Here is a 12075-nt window from a genome sequence, read left to right as displayed (position 1 = left end):
TACCTTAATTACCTCTTTATAGGTTCTTTCTCCAAATACAGTCACTTTCTGAGGTATTGGGGGTTAGGACTTCAATATATGAATTTGGGGGCGGGCATGATTTAGCACACAACATAGGGTTATTCAGATTTGTGTGTAAGTTTGGTAAATTGTGTCTTTCAAGGAGTCTATTTCGGGAATGTAATGTACAGCATGGTGACTCTAGTTAACAATACTGTATTATATATTTGAAAGTTGCTAAGAGAGTAGATCTTAAAAGTTCTCATCATAAGACAAAAAATGTAATTGTGTATGGTGATAGATGTTGACTGGACTTACTGTGGTGATCGTTTTGCAATATATACAAAGATCGACTCATTATGTTATACACCTGAAACTAACATAATGTTATATATCAACTATACCTCAATTTAAAAAAACATGTTTTGACCTCAAAAAAATAAGGGATCTATTTCATCTAAGCTGTCAAATTTATTGGCATGGGGCATTCGTAATAGTTACTAGCCTTTTAATGTCTGAAGGATCTATAGAGATGGTACCGCTTTCATTCTTTATACTGCTGATTTGTATTTTTGATCTCTCTCTAAATACAGGTTTTATTAGCAATTGGTCGTGACTCCTGTACAAGGAAAATAGGCTTGGAGAAGATCGGTGTCAAAATCAATGAGAAGTATGTACATGTGGGGTCATTGCACTATTGTTGCACAAAGCAATATATTTCTACAGATCACCTCTTAGAAATTTTCATTTAATTGCTAAGATGCAAATTTGTAATGCTTTAAATTTAGTTTACATTTTTTTATTAGTTTCACGTCTACAAAGAAACATAATAGTTAGACATTTATACCCGTCACTAAGTGATAACCCCCCTTCCTCAAGCTACTACCCCTCTGACATCTTATGTAACTGTTACAATGTCACTGACTGTCTTCTTTATGCTATACTCCACCTTCCGTGACCACACACACACACACACACACACACACACACACACACACACATATTTAATTATAGTTGACACACAATATTATTCTACTTCAACTTTAGGTGTACAGCACATTGGTCATGCATCTATAGTCTATGAAGTGATCCCCTTGATAAGTCCAGTGCCCATCTGGCACCTTACATAATCTTTACAACATTGTTTATTTCCCATACTGTATTTCATATCCCCATGACTATATTCTGTCTACTAATTTGCACTTTCTAATCCCTTCACCTTCTTCTCCATCCCCGTCCTCCTCCCATCTAGCAACCAACAGTTTCCTTTTCTGTATCTCTGAGTCTATTTCCATTTTGTTTGCTCATTTATTCTGTTCTTTAGATTTCACATATAAGTGAGATCATATGGTATTTGCCTTTCTCAGTCTGACTTATTTCACTTAGCATAATATTCTCAGGGTCCATCCATGTTGTTGCAAATGGTAAGATTTCATTCTTTTTTATGGCCAAGTAATACTCCCTGAAACTGATTTTTAAAGAAGATAGACTAAAAAAAGAAAAAGAAATGAACAAAAGATACATGAAAAACATGGATGAATCTCAAAATAATCATTCTGAGTAAAGGAAGCCAGGCCAAAAAAGAGGACATATACTAAAAGATTCCAATTATATAACACTGTAGACAATGAAAATTAACAGTAACAGAAAGTAAATAAGTGGTTGTCTGAGGAGAGGACCTAGGAAGGGCAGAGGGAGGGATTACCAAGGGTAAAAGGAAACTTTGGGAATGATAGATGGTTTCACAGGTGTGTGCATACACATGTCAAAACTCACCAAATTGTACCAATTATACTTCAATAAAACTGTTAAAATTAAAAAATATAAATTTATTTTACAGTAAATACAGATCTAGTTCTGTGTTATCAACTTTTCATGAATCAGTAACTCTTTATTTATTGTATGTCTTAAAGAGTTCATGCATGATTTAAAAAAATAATTGTGGAAATTTATTCACCTACTATCTGATTTAGAGTAAATTTTTATGTCTTTGTTGAAGCAAGGAGAAAAATTTCAAAGCTCTAAGTGCAGTCCTGGGGGAAATCTGGCGATCTCATCATTCAAGAAAACGAGCATGGCTTCATCAGCCAGCAATGTGTTTTCTTTTGGAACTAAAGAAAACCTTGTTATTGTAAGCCATTGATCTTACAGACAGTTGATGACCTGAGGTGCATGAGTTCTTAGAGAGAGATCTTTTCTCTGTGTATTTAGTCTCTGTCTCTTGGAATAGTGTTAGTCATCTAGCAGTATACCGTTTCCCCAAAAATAAGACCTCGCTGGACAATCAGCTCTAATGTGTCTTTTGGAGCAAAATTAATATAAGACCCAGTATTATATTATATTATATTATATTATATTATATTATATTATATTATATATTATATTATATTATATTATATTATATTATATTATATTATATTATACCGGGTCTTATAGTAAAATAAGACCGGGTCTTATATTAATTTTTGCTCCAAAAGTCACATTAGAGCTGATTGTCTGGCTAGGTCTTATTTTCGGGGAAACTTGGTAGAGTTAGTCATAATGTATTTGTTCCCTTCCAAAATCTACTAGGAGTGGCAAGATACCAGTAAACGATATGGAACAGACAAATGTGCCCTATGTTTATGCTATCGGGGATGTTCTGGAGGGTAAACTTGAACTCACTCCTGTCGCCATTCAGGCGGGCAAGCTGTTGGCTCGAAGACTTTTTGGGGATTGTTTAGAAAAGGTAAATTTCTTGCTATTGTTTTTGAGATAATATCTAAATAAAAATTATGACTTTAAACAATCAGTACAAATAATACTTGTGTGCTTGTTTTGCAAGTTAAGGCTTCTTCACAGATAAATCATTTACAGTTGACTTACTATTTACTAATGGTTTTCAATCAATACTTTAAAAATATCTGCTATGTGTAAGATGTTGTGTTGGGTGATATACAAAAGACAGACATGGTTCCAGCACGTGGGGTGCTGAGTAAGGCAAAGAGCAGTTAATTCTGAATGTTGGAATTAGCAGAGGCCTCCCAGGTGGATGGTTGCACTGTCACAGATTAAGAGGGGCACTCAGACTGGATCAGGGTGCTGGCCTTGGCTTCATTGCCTACTTGGTGTGTGAACCTGGTCAAATCGTTTCACTGCAAAACTGATGGTGTGAATCGGTGATTTCTTCAGTCTCCTCCACTTTTCATAGTCTGATCAAAGATTTGGGGTGGACTTTGTAGAATAGTTCAAAATTGAGGAGGCAAAGGGCTTTTTGGATAAGTAGATAACACATATAAAATCCCCACGCTCAGCGTGCTTGGTTTGTTCTAGGCGTCGGAGGAGACTCAGGAGTTCACAGCTGAGGGGGTCATAGTCTGCTGTACCCAGAGCACTGCAGACATGGACATGTGGAGGTGTTGGCGGGTGATGAACAACAGCTAGGGAGATGGTTTTACTGGGTAGGTGTCGGAAACACTGAATGTTCTGTTGCACACAAAGGATTGTCCCATCCACAATACTTACAGCATTCTGGGGTGTATGCAGGCAGAGCAGTTGGTCATAGAGGAGTACGGTTGGGAATGAGGCTGGAAATTGATTTGATGCCAGATCATAAGAAATCTTTGATGGCACAGTAAAGAATTAGTAGGGCCTTCTCTAAGCAGTAGGAGCTGTTGAAGACCTTTATTTCCCCCAACTATTCTGTCAAATCATACAAAGGATAGTAACAATCACCCATATTACCCTTTCACCCCAGTTCCCCAGTTATTCACACTGCCATTTTTGTTCTCTCCTTTGGTGAAGATGTATATATGCATGTACATAAATGCATGTACATTTTTTGGGCTCAGCTTTTTGAAATAAGTCACAGACATCAATGATGGTTTTGCTCCTAAATACTTTAGCATGTATCTCCTAAGAACAAGGATATTCACCTGCATAACCACAGCTACAATATGGTAGCTGAGAAATTCAATAAAAATGTAGTAATACAGTGGTACCTTGGTTTTCAAACGTCTCCGTTGATCAACATTTTGGTTTATGAACGCGGTAAATTTTATGGATCTATGGTATCAGTAGATAGTAAAATTCATGCTAAATTTGCAATTTTAGGGGTTGATTTTAAGGTCTGGAACAAATCCATCCATTTTGCATTAGTTTCTATGGGGAAACCATGCCTCGGTTTTCGAACGTTTCAGAACTCGGTCTTCTGGAACGAATTACGTTTGAAAACTGAGGTACCACTGTATAGGGACAGAGTCCCAGAGAGCAGTTTCCAGGCTCTTGGCCTCACGTGGAAAGGTGCTGGCTTGGGTAGTAGATGGCCATCAGCTGTGGCTAATTGAACATCAGCTGTTACCAGTTAGCCAGTTAGCCCCTGATATAACTGCCTCGATCGGTTGGCAGGCAGAGAAGCAGACAGCAGGTTGCAGGTCGTGTGACTCCAGCCTCCAGTGAGACTAGTGGTATGACTCCTCTATCTATGGCTCTGTGGGTGTTCCTTTTTGGCCTGGCCACATCCTGCGTTCTTATGTGGGGAGCGGGAAGAGGCCCCGCAGGCTGCCCTGCATTACAAATGGCGCAGCGAGCAGGGTCTCCCGCACGACACACTGTATTCAGTTCCTCAGTTGTCCATTAAGTGTGTGTATGCACGTGGTTTGATACACAGTACGTGGCTCTTCTAATTCCTAAGTCTCTCTTACTCTGATACAGCCCCTGCTTTTATTTACCTGTTTGTTTGCTTGTTTTACTTTTCATGACTTTGACTTTTGATGAATCCAGATGTCTCACATTTTGAATTTCTCTGATTGTTTTTGCATGATTAGGGTCAGATGAAAAGTTTTAGGCACATATAATTCATAAGGGATTCTGTGCACTGCTTATTTAATCACCCCAGGTGCCTTGTAAGGTCGTGAATGAAGATCTGGTGTACATGTGGAGGTTTTGGTGGATGAGGGTCAGCTGGGCATGTGGCTCTGCTGACATCAATGGGTGGGGGCAGGAATACTAAAGGTTTAAAGAAGAAGTATCCCATCCAAAGTGCAATAGTATTTCAAGGGATGTGGAAGCAGAGTAGTTGCCTAATGCTTTAAGAAGTGAGTCAGGGTAGCCATGGGGTGGAGAGATTAGAAGACAGACCAGTGTGTATGTAGAAAGAGAGGTTAAAGAAAGGACTGAAAGGAAGGCTACAGGTAGGGAGAGATGAAGTGAAGTTCGAGTGGAGGAGATAGTGTAAGATGTAGAGAAAGTGTTTTAGGTGAAAGGTAGGAAAGTTGAGAAATGGACTGTTGATTTTTCTTAATTGATATGAAACAGGAAACAAAGACATCTGCTGAAAATGAGGCTTCCACTGTAAGCCATGGATTAGGGGGTCAGCTGCTGGTCAATAAATAAATTGATGAGCATTTGAGGGACTAAGAGAAGTCAGAAAATACTAAGGCAGTCCACGTGGTTATGTGATTTTTGTCTAGCCACGTTGGGAAAAAAGAACACAAATGCTTGGCTGACCCATGGTTTGCAGGTTAGCAAACGTGATATGGGATTACAGCATTTTAAGTGAAAGACTCTAGGCTGGTGTATATTGTACACAAATCACCTTGTTGATGCAGGGATCCTTGGTGGTGTTTCGTTGTGTTTTCCTTCTGGGTAAAATAGAAACTCACTCAAACTAGGCAAACTGAGGGAGATTATTATAAGGATCACACAGATGAGTAAGTCAAATCACATAGTGACTTAGAACAATGACCATGCTAGGGCTGGGCTTCACTATAGCTGGAGCAGGGCTGGATCTGGGGTCATGGCTGCTCTGGGGCCCCAGCACAAGGGTCTAGGCTTCACTGGGTTCCTTTCCGTTAGCCTAACTTGTCTACAACTCTGAAAGCATGTTTATTTCTGTCCCACTACCACCTGGGGGAATGCTTCCTTTGCTCCTAGTTCATTTTCCTGCAAAAGAATTTGATTGACTCAGCTCACCTTTTCCTGCATGGATTTCTGGCTAGCTTATGCATTATCTTTCTTTGGGTTAGATGTCACCCCTGACCTAATCACCTATAACTTATTGGTAGAGGTTGGGGGGACATGTAGTGCTGTGGGCAGTGTCATCCCACAATAGTGCATGGGGGGCTGTGGATGGGCAGACACAGAGAGCTTCATCTCTGGTTATACTCTCCACTCTTTCTCTGGCCCTGCACACTGCTTTCTCTCCATACATACAGTTTTAATGATGCTTCTGCCAATGTGTTCCAACTCTTCTCCACACAGTCACAAACACACTCTCTCCTCCAGGCAGGGATGCCACCTGTGGGCTCGCTTTCCCACAGGCAGGCGCACACAGCTGCTGGAAGATAATGTGTAGGGTTCAGAGTCTGCAGTCTTCCTGTGCAATTCACTTGTGCTGTGCCTCAGTCTGATAAAGCCTCTGAAGGGAATCCGTCATACCCACAGGACTCATGAGATCCTGGCCCCCTGTTAGCTCCCCAGTATACATATGCCATTTCCCCTGGATACTCCAGGGCAGCCACTCAGTCCCACACTATTGAGCTGCTGCTTTGCTCAGCATTTCAGTGGCACTGTTAAATGAAACGACTAAGGGTGATCTCAGCTTCCAGTGAAATAGTGTAATTTTCGGTCATCTGGTACTCCAGGAAAGTAGCTTCCAGAATCATGGGGATGGAAAAAAACATTTTAGAAAGTGTGTAGGGACAAAGAAGTGCACCACCTCCACCTCTACTACATGGTTGTCAAACTGAAAGTCTGAGGTTGGGGCTCTGAGAGAGCTAGACCCATGCAGTGGTCGTTGGCCAGCCCGGAGTCTGTAACATGGAGTCGGGCTCACCCCGTCTCCTTTAGTGTAACTGAGAGTTCCCTGAAATGGTTATGTTTCAGAATCAGTTATACTGAACTGGACTTACTTATTTCCTTTTATGAATGTATGCAATACAGATTTTATTAAAAATGTCACAAAATAAAAACATGTGATTTGTTTATCTTGCAGTGTGATTATATTAATGTTCCAACTACAGTGTTTACTCCTCTGGAATATGGCTGCTGTGGATTATCTGAAGAGAAAGCTATTGAAGTATATAAAAAAGAGAATCTGGAAGTAAGATTGTGTTTTATTGTTCGCTTTCTAAGAATTTCTCTTTTAATCAACTGTCTTCTCAGTCACTTTTTATTTTATCATTTTGCAAGTTATAATGGTTACATTGTAGGAAATCATCTTATTTTAGGATATTAGAAATTAATTTAAACCCTGTCTCTCTTATACTAATAATACAACTAATAATACAGTTGGGGAAAGAGAGATGTATAATGTATACATTAGGACTTTTGAATTGCAAATAACAAACATCTACTTGAGTAAATTTATACAAGGAAGCACAAGTTATTATGAGATCCTTTGGGAATACAGGAATGTATCTAGTCCTTAGGAACAGAAAAGCACCAGGAATTCGAAGACTATCTCAATTCTTTCTTTTACTTGCTTGAGGTTTGTGTGTATGCTTGTGTGTATACATGTGCTTCATTCTGTTCCTGCAGACAGACTTTATTTGCCCCTGGAATACACATATGCACATAGCAGCCAAAATACAGCCTTTTTTCTGCTTCCAAATTTATCTGATAGTTCTGGTCTTACTAGGAAGAACTGACTGACTCACCATTTTCAGTCTCAATTCTAAATTATGAGAGAGGACCTTTGATTGGTCCGAGTTGGGTCAGCCATCCAACCATTTCCATTTGGTATGTTGGTAGCCAGACTCATGGCTTGTCAACATGGCTCTGGGAGTCTACACTATCAATGGACTCTAGATAGGGAAGGTGGGAAGTTCCCAGGGTTGTCAGCTTTATGTGGGCTGTGGGCCATTCAGACTTTCACAGAGATGTCTTCTACACGTTTATTTCCACCTACCCTTTACCCCCACCCCGTTCAATCACAAGAAACTTACAAATATTTTCTTACATTTTCGTGGGTGGTTTGAGTGGCTTTTTTCTGCACACCCTACCAAAGTATGAGGGATGGGGGGGATAAAGAGTTGGAGGATTATTACTACTTGAGGTTTTAAGAAAAAGAGAATCGAAATCTCGAGTCCTCTCCCAGACATTTTATTACTGGGAGTTACTTTAAACCATGGCACTGATACTTACCTAGTTAAATACACGTAGTCTGATGACTTACTGAAACTCTTCTTACGCTTCTGGTGTAGGGAGAATGTATGAGTAAAACTTTATAATGTTATTGTAGGTGATTGTCTTCAGTGAAACACTTAAATGTCTTAGAGGACATTGTGTGATCAGTGTCTATAACTCCTTGTGATAATGAGCCATCTTTTCTTCAGCGGTGAATGTCCATTTGGGTGTCAGAAAATTGATGGCAATAATTGTGAGTTTACCACTTAGTTGTAAAACTTTTTGAAGTTAATGAGAAATTAAAATAGAAAGACAGGAAGAATATAGAAGGCCATACCTCAGTTAAAGAAATATCTTTATATTAATAGTAAAAAACGTCCCCAAGTTTGTGGGACTTGTTTAAAGTCTTCAGCCTAAGGTTCATTGCACATCAACTCACCTACTATATATATATAAGCTTCCTACTACCTGACTACAAGAGGGAGAATTGAGATATATTTTTCACATTCTCATAAAAGGGTCATTGACATATGGTGAATAACTGAGATGTGAATATATATATATATATATATATATATATATATATATATATATATATATATATATATATATATATGTAAATATAAATATAAATATATATATATATATAAAAGGTAGGTTGATTATATGTATGTGTGTGTGTGTGTGTGTGTGTGTGTATATATATATATATATATACACACACACACACACTCAGGTATGCCTGTATATATATGTATATATCTATATCTATCTATCTATCTATAGATATATATATATGCATTTGACAGGACCAAATATTTGATGTATTAGTATTTTTTAAAAATTCCTATTATAAAGAAATTTGAAGAAGCCTCTCAAAAAATATATATATATATATATGATATTTTTTAAATGAGGAAATCAAAGGTAAAAAGAGAATGAGGGTAGAAAGAATAAAATGGTGTTAGAAGAAAGGTTAATTTGTTGGTTCAGAAAATCAATGCTATAAAGTCCTATAGACTTACTTTAGGATTAAGCTGAAAATTGAATTTAACTCTTAAGCTTCCTACTAGCTGACTACAAGAGGGAGAATTGAGAGATATTTTTCACATTCTCATAAAAGGGGCATTGAGATGTGATGAATAATATCCTCAAAATATCCCTTTAGTGAATACCATAATGGATTTTATAGAACTGTTTCTTATTAGATCAAGAACTGTAGTCCCATGGCATAATGCCAAAGCCAGTAAAATAAAAAAATAAATCTTAAAAGGGCCAGAATAGGGCTGTGCTCTCTGGTGGCCTGACTTAATACAAAATTTTAGCATACAGGCATGCCTCAGAGGTATTGTGGGTTCGGTTCCAGACCTCCACAATAAAGCAAGTATGTATTGCAACAAAGCCAATCACATGAATTTTTTGGTTTCCCAGTGCATATAAAAGTTATGTTTACACTATAATGTAGTCTATTAAGTGTGCAGTAGCATTTGTATCTTAGGGAATAGGAGGCCCAAGGAGAGGGAGAGAGATGGGGGGAACAGCCAGTCAGTGGAGCAGTGAGAACACACACATTTATCAAATAAGTTTGCCATCTTATATGGGAGCAGTCCGTGGTGCAACAAAACAATTAGAATGGTAATATCAGAGATCACTGATCTCAGATGACCATAACAAATATAATAATGAAAAAGTTCAAAATATGCGAGAATTACCAAAATGTGACAGAGGCAAAGTGAACAAATGCTGTTAGAAAAATGGCACCAATAGACGCTCCACGCAGGGTTGCCACAAACCTTCATGTAAAAAATGCAGTATCTCTGCAGTGCTATGAAGCGAAGCAAAATAAAATAAGGTATGCCTGTACAGTTGGCCAAAATCGTCTCGCTCCTGCTGTCCAGCATCACAAGAGAATATCTTGCCCCATATTACTAGCTCGGGAAAAAATCAAAATTCAAAGTTGGAATTACCATTTCTACTGAAAGCATATCACATTCACACCATTGTAAAGTCGGGAAATCTTAAGTCGAACTGTTGTAAGTCAGGGACCATCTGCAGTTTAGAAAACATTTCTTATCTTGGCACCAAATATTAATTTGTTGCCTTCTGTGTGAAGTGATTACGAGGAACAATACTGGGAAAATGTAGCTACCGCAAGCAGGATGGGGGGCACATTGTGTTTTGTTCTTGTTCTTAGGTGATTGAGCCAGATTGAGGAGACTGAGTGGTGCTAGAGTGAAGGCTTTCAAGTAGCATAGGTAATGTTCTTAATATCTTTCAATGGGTTGAACTGTGTCTCCTCTGCTTTTCCTACATTTGGTTTGAAAATTGAACCTTGTGAGCAGATTGTAAGCTTGTCAAAGGCAGGATGTAAGTCTTTATTTATTTTTTCAGCCTACACAGAGCCTAATGTATTGCCCTGGATTGTAGTACTCTGTAAATGTTTGAAAATTGTATTTAGTTAATAGATTTTTTTGGACTAACAGCAGAGGAAAACAAAGGTCAGCATACTTGTGGGGCTGGCATTTTAGTAGCTGTGGCTGAGGTGCTCCCATTGGATACATAAGGTTGGGGTCATGAAAATTTAAATTTATGAAAGCTGTTATAGAGGTTATTGTGTTTATATAATTAAAAAGCATATCAAGGAGTGGTTTTCATATATACTAATCTTGGCCTCTTTCTGTCTCTTCTTTTCTCCAGGTATATCATACTTTTTTCTGGCCTCTTGAGTGGACAGTAGCTGGCAGAGACAACAATACTTGCTATGCAAAGATAATTTGCAATAAATTTAACAATGTACGTAATGTGATTGGAAGCTGAAAACCTATAATTTTAAGATGTAGCTTTTATTCTAGTATTTGGGTTTTTATAATCTCTTTAAAAGTAGTTTTCAGGGCAAGGCATAAGTCCTTCAAACTGTTGCCCAGTTAATGTGTTTGCAGAGGTTGAGCAAGTGATAGATTGTAATTGAAGCTTACCAATACCTTCTCAAAAATAGTCATTGAAACTTGTCTGTTCCCAAATCTGTCTAACTTAGTAGTTTAGAACTAAATGATCTGTGAAAATTTTGATCATTAACTAATAAAATATAAGATGTACCTTTATGTGCATTTGGTAAATTGAATGTGTGTCAAAAAGCCTTTAGAAGGAAACACTTCCACAAACTGAAAACTAGTTAATTACCTAATTCCTAATGATTCATTAAAGAATCTTCGGGTGGAGAGCCCATTGTTGGAGGCTACTGCCTTCCCCGTCAGCATGAAACTGATAAACTCTGACAATAATTGTCAGAGTTTAAAGAGCAGCTTATTTATAACTTCTTTTATAAAGAACACTGAGTATAGAAAGCAGCGTTAACACTTGGTTCCTCCCTTTTTTTTTTTTTTAAGTTTATTGGGGTAACAATTGTTAAAGTTACATAGATTTCAGGTGTATAATTCTGTATCATCTATAACTTCTATATCATCTGTATCTCACATTATGTGTTCACCATCCAGAGTCAGTTCTCTTTCCATCACCATATATTTGACCCTGTTTACCCTCTTAAATCCACTGCCCCACTTACCCTCTGGTAACCACTAAACTGTTGTCTATGTCTATGAGTTTTTGTTTCTTCATTTGTTTGTCTTGTTCTTTTTTTTTTTCCAGTTATATATACCACATATCAGTGAAATCATATGGTTTTCTACACTTTCTGTCTGACTTATTTCGCTTAGCATTACACTCTCAAGATCCATCCATGTTGTCACAAATGGTCCTATTTCATCTTTTCTTACTGCCGAATAGTATTCCATTGTGAATATATACCACATCTTCTTTACCCATTCATCTATCGAAGGACACTTTGGTTGTTTCCATGTCTTGGCCACCGTAAGTATAGCTGTAGTGAACATTGGAGCACCTATGCCTTTATGTATAAATATTTTCAGATTTTTTGGGGTAGATACCCAGGAGAGGGATTTCTGGGTCATA

At 38.0% G+C, this 12075-nt stretch overlaps 1 protein-coding gene across 6 annotated transcripts in view; it reads left to right on the top strand.

The window, feature by feature from the left end:
- TXNRD3 (thioredoxin reductase 3) overlaps positions 1-12075 on the top strand; it is an 83447-nt gene that overhangs the window by 57556 nt on the left and 13816 nt on the right. For 4 of the 6 annotated variants that reach the window (XR_012498834.1, XM_074340460.1, XM_074340465.1 and 1 more), the window contains exons 11-14: positions 594-670; positions 2572-2728; positions 6974-7081; positions 10804-10899. Coding sequence is in view for 5 of the 6 variants with exons in the window: in XM_074340460.1 (XP_074196561.1) it covers positions 594-670; positions 2572-2728; positions 6974-7081; positions 10804-10899 (438 nt within the window). In the remaining variant the exon portion in view is untranslated. Of the gene's footprint in view, positions 1-593; positions 671-2571; positions 2729-6973; positions 7082-10300; positions 10354-10803; positions 10900-12075 lie in introns of those variants that run through there. The other 2 variants (XM_074340464.1, XM_074340463.1) reach the window with 2 other exon arrangements.

Source organism: Rhinolophus sinicus, linkage group LG09 (assembly GCF_036562045.2).
Source record: "Rhinolophus sinicus isolate RSC01 linkage group LG09, ASM3656204v1, whole genome shotgun sequence".
NCBI classification, from domain to species: Eukaryota; Metazoa; Chordata; class Mammalia; order Chiroptera; family Rhinolophidae; genus Rhinolophus; species Rhinolophus sinicus.
Note: the sequence above shows the minus strand (reverse complement) of the source record. Positions and strands in the feature narration are given on the sequence as shown.